The sequence below is a fragment of the Channa argus genome, chromosome 21 (assembly GCF_033026475.1).
Source record: "Channa argus isolate prfri chromosome 21, Channa argus male v1.0, whole genome shotgun sequence".
NCBI classification, from domain to species: domain Eukaryota; kingdom Metazoa; phylum Chordata; class Actinopteri; order Anabantiformes; family Channidae; genus Channa; species Channa argus.
In genome coordinates, this window is record NC_090217.1 from 17,130,896 (window position 1) to 17,152,277 (window position 21,382).

Consider the following 21,382-nt stretch of genomic DNA (forward strand, 5'->3'; position numbering starts at 1 on the left):
TTTTAGCTTTCCTGCACAATTTAATGTGCACAGTGACAGAAGGTAAAAAAGTAAATCATGTCCAAGCCCTGAAGCCAGATTTGAGCTATGAATGGAGTCAGATACTGTCTCTGGGTCACACTTCTGAGGAGGGTTTGGGGACAAAAGACCTGCTGGAGTCTTCCGACCTAAATGACCATGTGAAATCGCTTTGTTGCCTCTTGCATGTGGTTGATGTTGCACAAGTGTAGTGGAAAAAGTCTTCATAACGAGCTGGAATCAAAGAGCAATGTCTTTGTAAATTTGTCTTAATTTTAAAGGGATACAATTACAATTTTCATCTAATAGTTAGATAAAAATATTGATATCACAATTATACTTTTAAATATTTTGCAAATACACCTTGGAACTTTACAAGTGTTTAAAGCAGACAGACACAGATGATGAACCCAGTGGAGAGAAGATATTTCCTTCAGGAGAAGACAGAGACCAAAAACCGAACGAAAACAGTGGACTTAAATAAAGCAGGTGGACACAAACACATCCTCAAATGAAAGAGCTGGATGTGGAAGTAAATGTTTAATCACAAGTATTTGGATTTTTTTAAGATATTTTTTTTACGTTGACATGAAATAAAGGACCACAGTCAGACTCAAGCCACAGATGTTGCGGTTACATGGCAGGAACAGTAAACCTTCATGTCCCAGTGTCCTCCCCAACACTTCAGGTTCCAAAGAAATAATCAGAGTTGTTTGATAGGAGTAGAGCAGAGTAAGTCATATTTACTATTTTCAGTAACAAATAGTGTAAGATTCTATTTTTAAATTGTAATAACATTACAATTACATTACTAAGTAACCACAATGTTACAGGTGGAATGAGGCTGTGACGGTGGCCCTGGTTCGAGTTTATCCAGACCGTTGTCCTTCCCAAGGCGTTACACTTTTGCGTTACATCCTGACACTCGTGTGGTGATTGGCGCTTGGTGCTTTCAGTAAACCCCGATGCTTCAATATTTGATGCTTAAAACAATGGCATGGTAAATAAAATGAAAAAGTTTCATAGGCGGTGGACTGGGTGGTGGATGTTACAAGGCGCGACGGGCTTTTTCCACAGAAGACCAGGGTTCAAGTATGAGACGGGTGCTTTAATGATGATCGTAACACAAAATGACACATGTGGTTACTATAGTAAGGAAGTTACCTGAAGTTTCAGTGTGTATATAAAGTTGTTCCCGTGTTTTTCAATACTAAGATTAAAGGGGACCTCTAACATTAATATTACAATAATGATTATTAGCAGGAAAACCAATAATAAGCTGCTGTCCATTAAATGTTGTGTAATTGTTGTATGGATGCATGTGTGTGTCTTTATTCACCTCAGGTAGAAAACCACATACTGTAAATCCAGTTCTATTTCAGGTCAGACACAAAGATCATTATGTTTCAGTGCTTGGCCTGAAATAGAAAACCCAGTGTGACAACACATTATAAAAGTCCATGTGCCCCCCCAACCTTTCACACATTCCAACACATACGACTGGCAGCTTTCCTGCTCCTGGACTCTGAATTACTCCCTCCCCCTCCCTCCCCAGCTACACACACCCTGTCATTAAGGGCTACCAGCGTGTGTGTGTGTGTGTGTTATTTAAAAAAGCTGCCTCATATTCCGAACCAAGGAGCAGCTAAAAAGAGAACAGCAGCTTCCTCAAACAAGCGGCACGCCACTGGTCTCTGGCTCTGAAAACGTTGGGTTTTTTACAGTTTCTCCAAAACAGAGACGAAAATAGACCCAGTCAAGGCGAGCAAGATACTGTCTCCCTGTGTCTATACTCAAGGTTTGTTTTTCCCCATAAATACACAAATATCCAGATTCTGTGTGGTCGAAACCTGACCTCACTGCTCCATCAAGCTTGATCACTGCCACGTATATCTTTGTTAATTTCATTGTGTGTGTGTGTGTTCACATGGTGATTCTTACTGTAGTTGTTCCATCAAAGTTCTTAACTTTGTACCCGGTGATATTAGAACAGATCCACCTCATACAGTAAACAGTACATAATGTTCCCAGGCTCCTAATATAACCCACAGTGCTTGGCAGCAATCTCACACTGGAGGAGCTCTTAGTAAATATTGCTAAATACCTGGTAACTTTTTTTTCCTACAGGATCCAGGATGACTGTAAATGACATCAGCTACTGAGGTACGAGATGCACAGCCGGGGTAAACAAGTGCACCTTCTATCGGTTCTATGTACTGGTACATGTTTTCTTCTCCCACCCAAGGGAATAACACATCTAATATAATGTGACACAGCACAGGTCACATATATCATCCAAAGTAGCAGAATTTCAGCTTGTAGCTCTTTGTAAGTTATTCTCTTTGTGTCTGATCACATGGAAGCATTTAGCCTTAATACAACAAACTGTGAAGTGCAGATAGGATCTAACTAAAGCGCAGACATCCTGTGATCTCTTGCTCTGCTGCCAGAACACTGACTGTACAGGGGATGATGTACAGATGAATAACTCTTTCCGACTCTAAAGAGGAAGATGAGCTCACACACTGTAGCATTTAAAAAAAAAAAACATGATAAGACGGGTGTCGTGCCTCATTGTCACAGATGGGCATCAAATGTTCTGAGCTTTTCCATTAAGTTTCCCATATCTGCGAACACCAGCCTTGTGATGTTAAAGTTCCAGTTTCACACTAACAAGCTCCAAACTGCTGCTACGGTGCTTGGTCTGTTCTACAATATTATCAATGTCATAGTGTGAGCTAAGGTACTGTACTTGTACTATACTAGAGTTTTCTTTTTTTACTCTATGGTATCTTACTTACTACTTTCACAGCTTTAGTTACTGTAGTTTTTATTAACACACTACTACAGTATGTGTACAATGGCTAGAATCAATTCATCTTTTCCAGCTGCAACATTTTAGTGTAATGGACTGACGCTATATGTATTTTTCTGCATAATTAGCGTTTTTACCTTTGCTACTTTATGTATATTTTAATAATATGTTGTACTCGACTTTGTAATAGTGATTAAACAGAACATCAGTGTCCACTGAACAGTAAGGCCAGAAACTAAATAAATACTGTTAAATGTTTTCCTTCCCGTCTCCTACCAGCTGCTGTTTTTGTTCCACATAAAGTCAATATTATAACTGAGATCTTTGGATTTACGTTGTATTAATTACTGGAAATGTTTTCATTCATCCAATTTGTTGGAAGCACAAATGTGAAATGTGTTTACGGTAAATACTTTCTTTTTTTTAAAAGGTTGAGTCTTACTGGTCTCTTGTCTGAACATTTGTTTGTTGCTACAAAGCAAAAGGTCAATTTCTGAATAGGAGAAAAGTTTTGAAGTGGCTCCTTCTTCGAATCTCTTTAACCAAGTACAGTAAGTGTTCAACCTAAGTGCGAAATTTGATGCGATGCATAAATGGTGTTTGTTTTCTTCTGCCACCTGTGGAGCTGGGGTTTTGCTGTAAAACACTGTGCATGATTAGTCAATTTCTCACCCATAAAGATGAAAAGTGTTGGCAGGAAATCCAGGTGAATGGATTTTCTGATTTAATGACAAATGATTTATGCAGATACCAACCTTTAAAGCTGAGGCCCAAACAGCCAGAACATAGACGGACCACTCTCGGCTACTCTGCATCCTGAATGTAAATGTCATCTGTCATCAACAGGGAGAATTTATTTATTGCGACCTCATGGTTGGAGAGACTGGGCTTTAACTGGAGGACAGCAGTGTCCTTGCGGATTCACAGTAATTCACTAAACTACAGGTTTAGTTAAGTAAGATTGGATTCAGATCCAATAACAGCACTGACTGGTGGTTTGAAACAGGAAATGAGCTGGTGTCCTTTTGCAAAGTGCTGTTTTTGTCATATTTACGACAGTTGCTAGATGTCACCAAACAACAACAACCAAAACAACATGAATGGGATTGGAGGAGGGGACATTGAATAAATATGTCCTCTTCTGTCTCAGAGATCAAGAATAAAACGTGTCACCTAAATTCAGCAACCAAGAAAGTGTAAATGACTGTGGTGAGTCAGTTTCTGGTGCATCTCTAGCGATGTTGCTTTCGGGCCAATGGCTAAAACGCAAGTGTGATTAAGTTCGTTTCCATTCCCGTTTTTATGCACAGCTTCTATTTACCTGAGTGAAAAACCTTGATATATCCTGATAAAGCTCTTGGCTGACATGTGGCTAGAAGATTGGCTCCACCAGCCTATTTGTCATGACGAAGCCATTTTTAATTTTGGCTCAACAGTAGTGTACAGGGAAAAAAGATAATCCTTACTTTCTCATCTTGTGCAGCCCTTCTGGACACTTTGTTGAAATCCGGGCTGTGTTTTAATGGTAACGCGGCTGAGGTTAATGTACATGTGTGTACCTGGACATCCCACAGCTCATGGTAATAATGAGGTATATTCTAAAGCACGTCTGGGTCTCCCTGTTCAAGACGGTTAATAACTAATGAAGAAGAGAGTCAGGGACCTTGGTTGACTGTACAGATGGTACGCCAATTTTTTTGCAACGTTTATGAGCCCTGTGCACTGCTATGAAGGTAACCTCTGACCTCCCTGAAAGGACAATGCAATAAAACCATCCCTCCACAGGGCCCAACAAATTCCATTTACTTTCCAAGTCAGGACAATCGCCATATTGACAGAACATGGTTATAGATGGTTATGAAATAGTTTTGTTGGACGGGACCTGCTTTTATAGCTGTTTCAGGAATTTTACCTCAGTCAGGAGACAGAACTCCCCAGCAGCAGGTCTGCAGTTACAAGCTAAACAGCTTGTAACTGGCAAACGCCAGACTGGATGCGGGGGTGGACAGCTACAGCATGAATAATTATTCTCTAAGCTCTAATATGTAACTTTTCACCTTCAGGCTGCACTATATATGCCAGTCATCCTTATGAGCTGTCTGCACTGAGGCATTTTCTAGCTCGAGGCCGAGATAAAGACAACACAGGCACTGGACTAACAGTGCACAGAGCAATTTGATGGTTTAAAGACAACTCTCAGACCAAATAGCCACAGAAAAGAAAGTCTCTCTTTTTTTATGTTAATCCTACCAAAATTCTGGTTACTATTTCATTTTTTATATGAATTTAATGGCATACAACTGAATCAGTGTTTGAATTGCATTCTGGGTAATGCAGTCGTCATTAGAGGAAGACAAAATGAAACAGATGACGTGTCCGATTGACTTTTTATGCCCTGATTGCTGTAAAGCAGCGCGGTGGAGCCTCACAGCTAGAAGGTCCCTGGTTCAAATGTCCAGCCTGTTGCGGCATTTCTGCGCTAAATTTGCATGTTCTCCCTGTGGTTGTGTGGGTTTCCGTCGGTTACAGCGGTTTGCTCCCACAGTGACACGAATGTTAGGTTAATTGGTGGCTCTAAATTGCTCGTGAGTGTGAATGGTTTTTTGTGTATTTCCCTCTATGTTGGCCCTGAGATTGACTTGAGACCTGTCCAGAGTGGACCTCACATCTCACCCCATGACAACAGGATCAGTACTTACAGATAATGGATAGATTGCTGTAATGATGATAATCCAGCAGTTACAGAGCAACAGCGTCCATCAGTGGGATTGGTGTGTGGGTTCAGCATTCCCTCCGTTTTCGCTCTGCTTTTGGTCTCCACCCACAAGAGATTATCTGCTCTTTAGTGGCTAAAAGCTTCACTATGTTTACCAGATATTCTCTGACTGCATCTGGATGATGTTGTGCAGCAAGTGGTCATTGACTTTAAGCACTTTACGTACCGTAAAAACAAGTTTAGGATTAGGATAAGATTTGTGTTTATTTCCAAAGCTGTTTGCAATGATGTTAATGAGACTAAAGAACATCTGTAAAGTTATGGGCAAAACAGTTGAATCAAAAGCAGCCGAGATGCTCAAAGTGCTGAAAAGATCATGCAAGTGGTTTCATCATTTGCAACAACTTTCAAACTACACGTGATAAAATAAATCAATAAATAATAGAATAACATAAATTAAGGCAGCTTTAAAGCCACTGTGTGTAGGATTTCTTTCTTACTTCTATATGTCTGCTCTGTGTTCAAACCCTAATACCAGAAAATGTGGGACTTTTCAAACACGCGATAAAAACTAATATGTATAATTTGTTAGTTTGCCTGAACCTTATTTACCTGAAAAAAAAAAAAAGCTTGTTAGTGTTCACTGAGAAACATCATTGTATTTAGTAAATATGAGCAGATTCAGAGTTTGAAAAGGTTCAAAAAAGTTGGTAATGAGTCATGTTTACCACTGTGTTGCATCACCTTTGCTTTTGATGACATCTTTTAATCATTTGGGAACTGGTTAAAGCAGTTTACACAAAACTGTGGTCACTGTTTTTTCATCTCATCTTCCTGATGTTTCATATATTTTCAATAGGAGACAGATGTGGACTGAAGGCAAAGCAGTCATTCCCCTACACTCTGTAGGATTAAACATGACAATGCAGTACAATCTGTGTTCTGTCATCACAATCTACACAATACAGTGGAACTGTATCAGATGTTTTGAGTAAAAATGCAAAGCATCATAAACAGTAATACTCCTCAAAATTGCACAGTACTCACAGCAGTCCATGTAAACTTCCCACCATTGGTGACGGGGATTAGTGTATTGGGGTGGCACATGCTGTTTCATGTCTCCCCACAGAGTAATAATGGCTGCAGCTTCCTCCTGCTGTCTCGGTTTGGTGCCAGATGAGATTGATAACCCTGTTAATACAGACAGATTGACCAGCATTTCACTTCAAGAACACTGAGCAGCCACTATAGGCTGAGTCATCCATCCTCGGCAACAGCACTATCCATTCTCCCCTGTGGAAAGACAGTACTTACTGTCAGTGTGAAAGATGGAGGACACTGTGGTGGGGGTGCCGAGGTCACAGTGTGACATCCAGGCTGGCTACAAGCTGTCTCTGGCTCTTTGGGAGAAATGACTCAACATTTAAGGGCGTAGGATGTTGCCTGTGTGAGTAACAACTCTATGAGGACCGAGACCCGCAGGTCACAGCAGGTCAAGAGGGGAGTGCAATGATTCAACAGGAAAGAAATTCACAGTTCTGACAATATGTCAGGAAGTTTTCTGTGTTCACTAAAAGCAAATCGGCAACCTCAACTCAGAGACGAATGGCAGCTTCATTGTGGCGCTCGCTAGGCATGTTGATGTCATGCTGCATCTCATTTACAACAGAGAAACCTGCTGCCACACCATTTTGATTACTAGTCCAGGAAAACCCTCATTTTTAAGAAATGAGAATTAAATGCAACTGAGTTCGGTAATTGGTTGACGACGGCCCTTCTAGAGGTCAAAGAGCCATTGTGACCCAGAGAAAAGTAGTTAAATAAAGCAAGAGAATGTTTTTTTTTTGCATTTTTCAGTTAAATAACTAAACTTACAGATAATGGATAGATTGCTGTAATGATGATAATCCAGCAGTTACAGAGCAACAGTGTCCACCAGTTGGATTGGTGTTTGGGTTCAGCATTCCCTCAGTTTTCGCTCTGCTTTTGGTCTCCACCCACAAGAGATTATCTGCTCTTTAGTGGCTAAAAGCTTCACTATGTTTACCAGATATTCTCTGACTGCATCTGGATGATGTTGTGCAGCAAGTGGTCATTGACTTTAAGCACTTTACATACCGTAAAAACAAGTTTAGTTAAATAACTAAAAAATGTGAACATGTCATGCTCAATAAGCAAACACATAAGTCAAAGACGAAAATAATCTGAAAGCCCATTTCATCTTGGATCTCACCATTAGTGTAGCAAGAGACACTTTGTGTCTTTGATACCTGCAAATTTTGGTGATGTCTAACTCTTATTGGTACAACACTAATGTGTGCAAAAGCAAAAGAAATCCTGAAGTTTGGTCAGGACACTCAGGCCACAGGTCAAAGAAACATTTAACCACACTCATTCTGGTTTGGCAGTGGAACTCATGCAGTGCCTTAGAACCAGTCTGAGCCTGACAATGGTTTTGTCCCTCGGCTCACCCCCGACAGGCAAGAAGGTGTGAATGAACGTTTAGCAAAAGGAAGGATGAACAGACACCGGCAGAGGTGGCACAACGGACTACTCAGCATGAAACAAAGATTTGCTGTGTGTTTTCACTGAAACATAGCTACACAGCGGCTTCCAGGACACAGCCATCCAGCTGGTAGTGTCACAAGCTACTGAGTCGATAGAGATTTCAAAAAAAGACATGGTGGCATATTTAAAACATACAAATCCTGTTCTCCACTGGAGGAGTTCATGATCAGGAAGAAGCCTGTAGTATGTAACTCCACATAAACTCCACTGCCATCGACAAACAGCACAATATGGTCCATGAGGAAGAATATTTTGTCTTTGGTGGAGAGGTCCTGTGATGCAAAATAAATTAAGATCTGATAAAGTCGCCTCGTATCCTAATGTCATGCAAAAGACTGGAAAATTGTACTGGTGATCACATCCTTTAAATAACATTCAGCTTATTTATTATTGGGCCATATAGAACTTTTAATCGGTTTAGAGACGAATTGAGGGCAGGGGAGGCAGAAAATGTATAGGAACCACTGCTTTAACCCTAATATTTGTACAACATGCCACCTGACTACATTTACACTAAAGGGATCCCAAATGGTAGAAACATTTGGGACACATGACCACACTTGAAGACGGTACAAAAAAATAAAAACCTGCCTTCCTCCTCTTTTTACATCTCACTGCTGCCCCGAACTCTCTGTCTTTTAAATGTCTTTGTTGCATCAGTGCAATGACCTGTGGAAAATGGGCGAGCACGCTTTCAGACAGTCTCATGCTGAAGTTATTCGCGGTGTTGCACTTCACTGTACACAACAAATAGAAGGGAAATTCAAAAGAGTCCTTCGAATTCTGCTTTTCTTCCAAACTTCCAACCACCTGGTTACAGTCTCTTTTGTAAATTCGCCAGACTCTCATGTCCAAAAGGATGTTTAAGATGCATTTTAGACGATCTGCTATGGAACCAGGGGTGCAGTGGTGAGAATTTCATCTGGAATTTCCTGTATATTGTTAGTGCCTTAATCTTTCACTACACATTGGCTCTTTAGCTTTATGGTGCATTTTACCATTTATGTTTTCAATGCACCTCACTGTTCAGCATGTCTGAGCACCTTGGCTTGACTAATATGACCTTTAGAGAAATCTGTTTCCAATTAGGTTGTGGATGAAGCGTCTATTGTTTCCCTGAGTGCACAGGGAGCCGCTGGGTGGGCTCCCCACCTCTTTCTGGATGCTGCTCATTAACATACAGCTAATAGCCCCTAGGGGGGGGGGGCTGGATGACTGACATGTAGGGCTAAGGTTTCACAGGCCCTCAGGTCCTGCCTGGGTCACTCTTGCTGTGCAGGTAGACTGCAGAGCGCACGTGTTATAAAATGAGCCGTCTAGACACAAACTGAGGTGTGTTATTAAGCACAAAACATGCTGACAGAGAAAAGTGAAATATATTAATTATAGCTCCATCCTTCAATAATAAGTGTTTTGAGTATATGTCGTATATGTTATTATTAACATATATACACACACACATATATACATACATATATATTTTTGAATTTTGTCTCCTGCTGTCCAATACTGAAATACTTTTACAAATATGGAAATACTGTACTCTTTACGCCACTTGTGTTGCTTTGATCCATAATTAAAATTAATCGACTTGACAAATGACAATGAGTTGCCTTTTCCAGGGCCTCGTAAAGAATGTAAGAACCTTGTTTTGAAGTCAGTTTTTGATTCTGAAGGGTTCTGTTTTCCCTCCAGCCAATGAAACTTTGACCTCCATATCCTTTCGAAAAAAAACCCATTGACATGAACAAGCTTACTTGAAAAATCTCTCAACATGTCTCCAAGCAAACGGTTTGAGAAGATCAGATGGACTGTATGTTACACTACACTGCTGAACTAGACACGTCACAGACACACTGGGTGCCTTGCTTTTACCAACACATACAGACTCTACAGTGTATTGTTACTCTGAAGATGTTTCTAACTGCTAAATGGGATTTTAAAGCCTATGGCCTTTATCTTTAAGATGGACACACTTCTTCCTTCTTGGTTTAAAACACAGGAATGTGGCGTTTGAAGATCATAACTAGTTTTTCTTAAATACGATGACATACACACAGAAATGTAGTATATTAATAGATAGAGATACACAACCAAGTGCACAACACAGGAGAGGAAGCTCCTGAAACAAAGGTTTACCGTAGCAGTGATGCAGATTCTGCATCTGAAAGACAAGAGACACTCCTTTGAAGACAGCAATGTCCACAATCTGGCCGCTGAGAATGGATGGTTAGTAAAGGAGACCATCCACATCAAAGTGGAACAACTATTGCTAAACAAGGAGCAACAGAGCTGCCCTGCTATCCCACCTCAGGCAGTTTAGCAGTTGTTTACACCTTGATTCATAAGTCATGGATGAAGGTCAGATACTGTAGGAAAAAAAAACCTCAGTTGACTCTATGAAGGTAAATACGTGGGACTCGCCATGAGTCAGAACTGAAAAAGCCTTTCATATAAGAGAAATCTACCTAAGCAAATCCACCTTTTTAAACATACCATTACCACACACCTATTACACCACACAGTAATAGGGATCCCAGTGAAATGAAATGAAATGATTAAATATATATGTTTAACACCCCAGTGTTAAACATAGACTACATCCAAACTGCACCCCAATAGTCTGGGAAGGGTTACATAACTGATTTAAAAGGTCTGGGACTAAACTGGTCCACAGTAAGAGACGTTATGTACAAATGGAGAAGAGCTTGGGCAGCAGTGAACCTGCCCAGAAGTGTTTGACATTCTAAAATTAGTTCAAGAGTGAAATCTCATCAAAACATCCAAGGACTTGCAAACTTCTCTCACCTTAGTAAAGGTCAGTTTTTATGACTCTACTCAGGGAAATGGCATCATGGGAGAGTAGTGAGGTGAACGCCACCGCTGGCCCAGAAGAAAAGTAAGGGTCATCTGAATTCTGCCACAAAATATCCTCAACCTCACCCTGATCCACAACCCTTTCAGGAAAATCTGGACTGATGAGTCTGTGTTTCACTGTTTGGAGGACAGTGGTCCTTATAGAGGGTGTAAACCAAACACAGAAAACTACAAAAACAACATCACTCCTACAGTTGAACATGGCGGTGTTTCGGCTTATCCCGTGAGCTCAGGGTTGCAATAGCGGATCATTGTCCGCATCTTGATTTGGCTCAGTTTTTTTTTTTTTTTTACGCCAGATGCCCTTCCTGACGCAACCCTCGCCAATTTCTACTGGGCTTGGACTGGCACTCCACAAAGCCGGGGAGGGGAAGGTTCAGTGTCTTGCCCAGACTGAGCTAAAATTCCCCCCCACGATTTAGGTATTAGATAGACTTTAATAAACACAATAATCATGCAAACCTGCCTTTTGTATTTGCTCAGGTTGCCTATGTTTTAAATTAGATTTGGGTGAAAGCTCTGAAACAGTTTAGTATTATATACAAAGAAAACAAGAATTTTTTTTCACAGCACTGTATGCGTGACCTTCGTCCATAAATTTGTGTTTTCCCAAACACTAAAGTTGAGAGAAGAGAAAAGACAGGTCTTGTTATGACGGAGAAAAACTGAGAACAAGGATCATATCTGGGAGTTTCTTCAGGCAAAAGAGGGGATTGATTTTCACAGTTCACCTCAATCCATTCTTCTGCTTTTTCTCCTTGTTTCCACAGTATTTAGGCTTTCAGCTGCTGCATCAGTACTTAGGTGACACCTGCCTTTCACTTTCAGGACACTAATGGCTACTCCCGTTTGTCCATTTAGATAAAGGGACAGCTGCTTGTTGTCTTCAACAAAAACATAAACAGAAGTTAAATTATTTTTTTATGTGAAGTTCATTTATTTGGACATTTTGGCCCATATGAGCTACAAAAGCAGACAGAGAATTTCATTCCAGGACTATGTCCACATTTATGTTGTCCCAAGAATCTGACAACTTTAGGGTGGGTCATTCTGTATTTAAATCATTAAAAAATACAAGAGTCATCGTTGTAAAACTGAAAGTACAAAAAGAAGTAATTGCACCGTAAAATAATATTACAGAAAGAAAATTGTATTAATTGCACGAGAAAACTTTGTCAACCAGTGAGTCTCAGGAGGCACATACTGGAGTTGAAGAGAGACACTGGCCACATGCACATAAGTGGCTACAGAATTGTTAAATTAAGATGCTGTTTAAGTCATTCCTGTTGAAGCAGACATTGATTGAAGCTGTTTCATCTGGATTAATTTTCACTGAACCTTAAAACATAATATCTTGTGAATAAAGCTGTAAATCTGGTGTTTCATCAAGTTATGTTTGTACTTTGTACTTATTATTAGATATTACATTAATAGTTCAACATGAGTACAAAATCACATTATGTTCCCCAAAACAGCAAATTCGTTATTTACATGCAAGTAAACAGCACGTGACTTGCGCGCAAATGTCCGCTGGAATTCTGTGTGTGCACAACTGTCCCCCCACCCCCACTGAGGAAGACAGGACAACCAGTTAAGAGGAAATGAATCAGTGAGAATGCGGGAGGTTGACATAACACAGAGGAACCGATGAGGATGTATAAAGATATAGAGAGAGGAAATGTCTGTGCCGACTGGCTGATCCAAAAACAATAAGACACTGGTGCAAGCTATTTGCAGCATGGGGAGGAAAGATTAAGGCCTAAACCAGCAGAGAAGAGTTGAGAAGAATTTGACACCTGAACTGTACAGTGCAGGTTAGACATCAGAAAACGAACACAAAAACACAGAAAGAAAACTTTAGTACCATTGATACACATTTGTATATTTCCACTTTAACTGGTGCTGGTAGGCCTCCTTCAATGTGGGCTAAAAAGTTCATCTTAAACCAAATAACAATGGGCTATACTTGTCTTGGCCTCCACCCTAAGTATCTCTGTGTACCTCCACTGACAGGATGCTGCACACCACTTAAAACACATTATTTTGTGACATAGAAGTTAGAAAATGCCCAAAATATCTTCCTGCCAAAGAGAGGTTTTAGAAGACTTTCTCAGTTGGGAGACGTTTTCGTCAGCGTTGTGGGTGGTGGCCAGTGATTTGCTGCTCCTGTTAACAAAATCGTGTAATATGAGAGGGCTTTGGTGCAAATGGGAAAGATCAGAATTGCTACAGACTAACAGTCTAAACTTATCAACTATTATTGTCTTTTGCGTGAAAAAAAAAAAAAACTGCATCATAGAAGCCATGATGCAGTTGAAGTGAAGTTTCACCCTGGAAGCAAAGCAGAGGAATGTGTTTGGCCATTGACAAAAAGTACCCACAGTCCCACAAGGCTTAAAGGGTGTGAGAAGGTCAGACGGCAGACTGAGGGTTCCTGTCACCACTGCCGCCACTGTCTCAGTCGCCCACGTCGCTGTCCTGGTCTCCTATAAGCCACAAGAAGTGGAAGCTGAGAGCCAGCAGGGCAGTGCCCAGCAGGTCACCGAGAGCAGTCAGGTAAGGGATAGAAAAACTGTCTGGGTCTTTGCCGCTCCGCCACATGGAATGGACCATCCAGTCTGCTATACACAGCAAAAGAAACACCTGAAAAAAGAAAGAACGGATTAGACTGCAGCCTCTAAGTAAGATGATACTGCAGGAGGTCTCAGCATAGACCGAGCATAACATATCCAGTTTAACCTTTTGACTATTCGAGTCAGATTTCTTACATTCTAGTAGACTGGTGTTTGGGAAATTCTGTGGCTTCCTGTGTCTTTGTGTTGAGTGTTAAAACAAGCAGATGTGAAGGGTTAGGTCAGCACGGGAACTACAAACAGTGATGGAGCACGAATGATGGCAGATACAAAGGCTACACTACACGCTCTACTTTAAATATTCATCGACACATCGCCTCAAGAAAGGTGCCAGTCAGATCGCGGTAATTCCGGCGGAGACGGAAGCAGAAAATGTACTACCTGCATAACATTGAAATGGTCCTGACAAAGACGCCCAGTCAGATACATAAGCCCCTGCATGGAAAACCACCACTTTTTGGTTTCTACGGTTTTCTAACAAATTCTACAAATGACTGTGACAAGTATTTAATAATATTATGACTGAGTTTTATTGCTGAGTGGTAAGTCTGAGTGGATTTTTTACCCCGTCTCCAAAAACAAAAAAAAAAACGAAATCGAAGCTAGATAAAGAGAAAAGATAAGGCTGGAATAAATACAGTAAGAATGCAGAATGCCATAAACTTTCCAAATCTTCGTGGGAACAGGAAGGCGAAGGAGTACTGGACTCAGCAGCAGACTGAGAGACGGGCTAAGACACTGTAATTCATAAATCACATTTCCACACGTGGAGGGAACGGGAGAGAAAAAGAGAAGTCTATTAAAAGATAAGGATGAGTCTATAATTTAAGTTTAAATGAGCTGTCCACAGCTGGCAGTGCAAACATTATAAAAACAAAAAGTGTTGTAGCTGGTGAAATTTGACATGCTAAGAACACGAGGAAGGATGGAGGCATCAATAGGCAGCAGGGAGAACGGATTTGACCACATATTTTCTACTACTGTGCAAGCTGTGATCTTTTTTTGACGATCACGACTTTGAATGTGGATTGTATATTCCTGTTAAACAGCTCTGGATTCATTCATTCATTCAGTATGGGGGTCAGTGTCTGGCCCGAGGACTGTGAATCAAACCAGTAAACCCGTGACTACTGGATGACCTAGTTTAGCGCATGAGCTACAACTAACAGGTGTCACAGCACCTAGTGCATCATGGTTTGCTGTGTAGGTGCAGACTGTTTCAGTTCTCTACATCCTGTGAAATAGGTTGATATTGTTATTGCAAGAAACAGGATTATCAGGCGCTTATGAAAACCTCCAAATTCAACTTTCTCCCAAAGCCATGACATTCAGTGTTAGACTTGCTCTAAAAATTTGGACTCAACTGTAGAAAATTATGGCCATTCTAGACTAGACTCGGTTTAGGTCGGCTTTCCACACAGAGAGACAAGAAAAGAACCTATTTTTAAAAACTTTATTCTGGCCCTTAAGCTGTGTCCATTGTACTCTAGCTAAACTTGGAAACATATCTTTCTCACTCTCTCACTAAGCTGCCTTCAGAGTTGGTAAATTTAAAAAAAAACAACACTGGCTTGGCTGTATTGTGTGTGTGCAGAGAACAGATCTTTGTAGATATGCTATTTGCTTTGATAAACGCATTCGGTAACTTAAAATACTTTCTGGAATTCTGATCGGCCATTTGCCATCAACAATAAAGGTGTGTCGCCCTGGATATTTCTTTGGTTACAGCATTATGCCCAAAATTCCATTCCATGGTTTTATTACCCGCACCATGATTTATTTAGCTTTTTCTCACTGAAAACGCTTAGTAAAACTGCATCTTGGACAATGCCAACAGGCAGCAGTAGCAGCTTTGTTCCGACTGTAGCCGTAAGCCCTGCATAGCAGGAAATGGGCCAGTGTAAATCAAACCCTCAGGATCAGCACTGGGTAGTGAAGTCATTTTTGGGTTAGAGGCCAAGAGCTGTATCACACTGTCCACATTGATCACAGGATGTTCACTGACCAAAAAAAAAAAGAAGCATTTTTTCTAAGAATTATTACAAAAACAGTGGGGGGCCTGGTGGCTCAGTTGGTATAGCATCGAGTTGGGATGCAGAAGGCCACAGGATCGAATCACACCCACCAGGTGTGGCCTCACCCAGCTATCCGGAGCCACTTTGGTGCCGGTCCCAAGCTTGGATAAAATAGTAAAGTTGGGGCAGGAAGGGCATCCAGTGGAAAAAAACAAAACACAAAACCACGAGTGGACTTTTCTTATTATTAGTTCGGTTCAATATCATGGAAAAAAAAAAATCAGAAAAGCTGTGCGTTTTTTTTTTTGTTTGTTTTTTAACTTTATCCTCATTGACGTGTAGAGGGAGCCAAGGGGCATTTCTGGAAGAGTTTAATGTGCAATTGGCTCAAAAACAAGAAAGCGTGACGATCACCCATCCATATATTACTTGATACACTTATAAGGGCAACAGGCAGAACACAAGCTTGACAGGTCTTCAGTGTAACTCAGGGCCAACACAGAGACACCTACAAAAACAGGCAACCATTCACGCTCACATTCACACCTACGGGCAATTTATTACATATTTATATTTATTACATTTTAGAAGAGAAAGTAAAACAAATGTGATCAATCTCATACTTGCTATGCTTGCACATGGTCTACAGAGTTCTCAAAGTGAAACAATGTCTCAAGCTGCATTTTCATGTTAGTAAAGGTCAAAATAGCTCTTTGTCTGATCAATTTGCTTCTCCACTGCCTCATGCATACAGTGAGAACATCATTAATTTATGGATCCATCCTTGGTTTTCAAAGGCTCAGAACTTTGCTGGTAGTGTATTTATATATGGAATATTTTCTTGGCCTACCAACAGAGACTGGCTCCAGCCACAGAGTACTTCCAATGCCTGCTTTTTCATGTTTACACTGAAAATGTGACGCAGCACAGCAGTGTCACATTTTCAGTCGCTGTTATGTGTCATGTACTGCAACCATCCAGCTACTAGTGCACACAGGCATTAACATGTTGCCTCAAAGACCTCTAAGCTTGTTGTAATGCTTCAGTCACATTTTGGGGTCTTCCTGTCTCTTTCATTCCAAAATCTTTTGAACTTAAAAGCATAATAATTTGTATTATTTTAGCTTTGAGGCTACGCAAGTTCCTTTATATTCTGCTGACACTGCAGCAGGAAAAAGCCCTGAGGGTTTATTGCTTCAGTTTGGTTATGATAGTGCCAGGTCTCAGCTTTGAAACAGGATCCTGCACCAATTTTCATCTTCTCTCACATACAAGTGGCCCAACATTGTAGCTATAGTGAACCTGTCAATTTGCTGCAATCCTTCTTTTTAAACTATCAAAACATTCCTGTACAGGTGGTAATTAAAACACAGCTATAACTGAATTAATTCACTGTTTTTTTTACGCTAAAGTCTTGTCAAGTACTGAATTTTGATGATTATAAAAATGAATAATGTACGTGTTTAACCACATGACACATTTGTTTTTGTTAGTTGTACTTTTAAACATAGCTGAACAGTTTGAGGACTATAGGCTTAGATGACAGCTAATAGCATGACATCACACATAATCACAATGGGTCACACTTTCAGTTAGCTTCAAGAAGAATATACCTGTGTATTTTTGGCACAACATACAGGTATCAAAGACATCCAAATGGCCAATGTTGGAGGAAGCAAAGATAAAAGACAAAAAGAGAATGACTGAATGAAGTTTCTAATCAGTGATGAGAGCTCAAAGAGAACAGAGGATGCCAGACAGATGATGAGCTGCATTACGTTCCTGCTGTTGGACCAGTTAATAGTTTATTAGCTGCCTTGCTGTGTTTTGTGTTGTTGTGCTTGGTTCACGTGTGGTTGTGTTAGTAAAGCTTTGGATTTTCTTGAACAAGACCAACAGGGATAAAGCGCAGGTAAAACAACTTGAGGCTAAGCTACCAGATTTTCTAAATCCCACACTAGGACACTGTAGCTGGTAATATGTGCTCTTGCATTGGTTGATGTAGAGGTGCGTTGTTTAACCTGCCGTCCAAACTCACTTTTTGTCAAAATATTCCAAGTTCCCGTAATGTTATTCCTGTTTGTAATAGCCCAACATTAGCTACATATTTCTTTGGGTTTAGATTTTATTCCCGTAGAATGTTGCTACTCTGAGTTGTACTTCATAACTGCTTTGTTGAGAGGCCACTGAGTTTCATTATTGCTCACCACTCACATCACACTGGACTAGACTCGTACAGGAACTTGGCTCACTGTCACACTGTAACCATACATTAATTTAATGCTACATTTATCATTCATTGGCTTCTGGCATGTCTTTTGCCAGTTGAGTAACAGATTCAGCTTGTAAACAAAGTACCACTGTCCATGAGGAAGCGTCAGTAAATTTATTGAAACACTACTGTCTAATCCACTCCTATACAATCCCATTTTTTTCCATCTGCACACATGTCACTGGTTGAAAATCAACTGCTAAGAGAAGCTCTCTTATATTCAAATGGAGATAAAAGCGATTACTTGGGTTTAAAATGTTCATAAACGAGTCCTACGTATAGTCTAAAAGTAAGATTAGGAATTTCATCATTCTGAGAATCCAATTATACGTGATTTTCTACTTTTGCTTAGAAAATACAGGCCCTGTTCTTAAAAAGAGCTTTTATTGGTCTGTATTTGACCATGTACTGACCTCAGGACCTTTAGCCTTAGTATCATTATTTGTCCCGGTATTCTGAATCTCATAAAAATCACTACAGTCATACATATTTATTACAGTTAAACTTTGTTTAACCTTTTCAGAGTTAGAGATTCTTGACTCCCTAGTTGTCAATCTACTTCTCTCTCCTACTGCTTTCTCACCTCCATGACTTATTGCATGATGTTGCCTTAGTTTCTTGTGCATTGCCTCATTCTTATTACTGTTATATGATGTTGTCTTGTTGCATTGTGATATTTTCAATGTTTATACCGTTTGATATGTCCTTCGACATTCACACACTGTGGCTTTCGGTAAAACTATCAACCACTGTGTGCCAGCCTGCATACAGTGTGCAGAACTCCACTCAATTTTACTCCATTCTCCATCCTCTGCTGCTCAGTGACTGTAGTGTGAGGCTCACAGAAATATTACAGTGCGTCAAAATATTCTGCTGAAATGTTTCAACAACTCCCAATTTTCACTTTAAAGAGAACATTATCAAACCGCGCCATGTGCAATTTCCGCTTATCGCCAATATTAAAGAAACCGACTGTTACAGTGCTTTTTACTTGAACTGAATGACATCATCAAGTTCCACCATGTTACAAACAGTTTTGTCAAAATGTGTTTCACTCAAAGTTGAGCACACAGAGAAAATATGACACTACAGAGTAAGTTCTGTAAATAGTGCAATAGTGTGAAATGGATATAAGTCTGTGTTAAGGGTTTCAAGAAAATGCAGGTCATTTGTGACTTATTTCTTTACACAGGGTTTCTACAGGGCACTAAATGAAAAAATTCTTCATGAATAAAGGGATTAGAATTTTACTCTAGAAATGCAGTGATATCCCAGAGTCTTTTGAGGGCATTGACAGAGGCTAATGAAAGCCATAACTAACACTTCTGCCCCCCCCCCCCCCCCCTTCATGCGTCTTTCATTTAGCTTTTTGATTTCTATTGCCCAGAAGTAAAAGAATCATTTCCAACCATTTAAAAAAAATATTAAAACTGCTCATGAAATCAGGGGTTGTGAATGACTTATGAATCAATTGCTTCCTTTATGCTCATTCTAAATGGAAAGTTTCTGTGTTCATTTGAGTTTACTGCTAGACAGGCTGGTGAGAATGGCAGATTTTTTATTATGATCATCAGAGCTTGGGCTGAAGTATATGAAACTTGGAGAAACGTATTGAAGGTGCAGCCGTTGCACAAGTATACCCACAGTAAGATCTTCTTTAACTATTGAGTTCAATAGCTGTGCAGTTTTGGTTTTAAGATTCCATCACCAGTGGCAGACTAAGACAGCCCTGAATCCTGGTTTCAGATTTTAAACAAAAACTAAATAAATTGGCACAGTCAATAAATAGAATTAGCAAAAACACAAAGTTCATTCACGGATAAAAAGCTTATTAGTTCCGAGACCCAAATTATCTGTCTCCAGCAACTCCGCAAGGAAAAAAATAAAGCCAAGATGGTAGTAAACAGAAAAGCAGAGTGAAAATAAAAAAATGCTCTGGTTAACAAGTTAGCTGTCAGCTAGAAAATCCTTGTTAGTATAGTCACCAAGTCACCAATTGTGGCATTTACTGGTGAGAACAGGAAGTCATACCCCATGCTTATAGCACATCCACTGGACTGCTGGTCCAATGCAGCGATTCAGAGACAGACTGGTAGGTTAGCTTAGCATGGCTTTAGTAAGTACAGCAGAAAGAAGGCAGAGTGACAGAATACCCAATGTTCAGTGCAAGGCCCACATCTTGCAGAAGTCTGCACGGCTTCAAGCCTCTGCAATTATGTGATTGTAGCTTGTGCACAGGCCTCGCATGAGGTATCGATTTTTTGAAACTCCTGATTGGCTCATTCTCAGGCCTGTTCAAAAACACACTGACAAATGATAAAACCAATGTGCTTATAAACCAAAAACAAAGAAAAAAGCTCTGACACAGAACCACCACATTTGGCTTCTTCTGCCTTGCTCTTCCTATGTGCTGCTGTGCACTGGTCCACAGTGCCCACTAAAGGACATTGTACGTGGGCAGCCAACATTAGCTTGTCGACCCTTAAGGACTTAAATGTGTCAAAATATTGTGAGATCAATATAACCAGCTTACTAGAAGTACTTCTTTTAGAATTGGTAGTTGGATTTCTACTGCTGCACTATTTCTATTATTCATCTCATTCTCTGAATCTTGTAATATGTTTGTATATTTAAAACGTCACACTCTCCACTCTGCTATGAACTGCTTGGGTCTGTCTCTGCCATGTTTTATTTCATCTGGGACTGAAGAACTCTTAAAACAGCTTTACTGGCTACAGACATAATAGACTTGGAAAATCTCCAACTCTGCAGTGGCTGAGATTACATCCTCATGTAGCGTGTATACATTAAAGATTAAGGGAAGGATAAAAAGGTGTCTAGCAAAGCTCGCGCCCAGTGCATACATAAAAATCCACAACCTAGATTCTTAAAACTCCAGACGTTAAGGTGGATCATGGTTCACCTGAAGAAGTAAAAGCAGTCATTCATAATTCAAGTTGCTCCTCCATAATTACCCTAAGTTCTGCGTAAACAAAAACACGCATAGAAGCTGGATTCCTCCAGGCATCACCCGAAACCACAACGCTCAAGGAATTTACAGGCTACATTCACTAGCTTCTGCTCCTTCACTACAGGTAAGAAAGAAATGCATATCCACATATTCATCTTTCATAAGAAATATTTTGAGCTTTGTGCTGACATTCATAGTGCATTTTATTTATATTTTTTTCAACAAACATATAGAAAAGCACCATTCCAAGCCACATGGATGTATGAATAAATAAATATATACTCGTCTTCTTTTTGATGTTCAAATTTTGTGAAATAATTTAAGAAAGAAATTTGCTCTAAAGAAACTTTTGTTGGTTTTGGATTCAGTTTTTTGACCCTGCTCCTCAGCAAATTAATGCAACAGTTATCCTGTTTTCTGCTAAATTATCTTGTGCTATATCAAGATTTTGGATTGTGAAAAAGGGCCTTGAACCTGAATACTAGGGGTGCAAAGGA

General features: G+C 40.1%; 1 protein-coding gene across 1 annotated transcript in view; it reads right to left on the minus strand.

Moving 5' to 3' along the window:
* Positions 1 to 11,907: 11,907 nt before the first annotated feature.
* slc41a2b (solute carrier family 41 member 2b) overlaps positions 11,908 to 21,382 on the minus strand; it is a 29,027-nt gene continuing 19,552 nt past the window's right edge. The window contains exon 11 of the mRNA XM_067489513.1: positions 11,908 to 13,637. Coding sequence (XP_067345614.1) covers positions 13,452 to 13,637 — 186 coding nt within the window. The 3' untranslated portion in view covers positions 11,908 to 13,451. The remainder of the gene's footprint in view (positions 13,638 to 21,382) is intronic.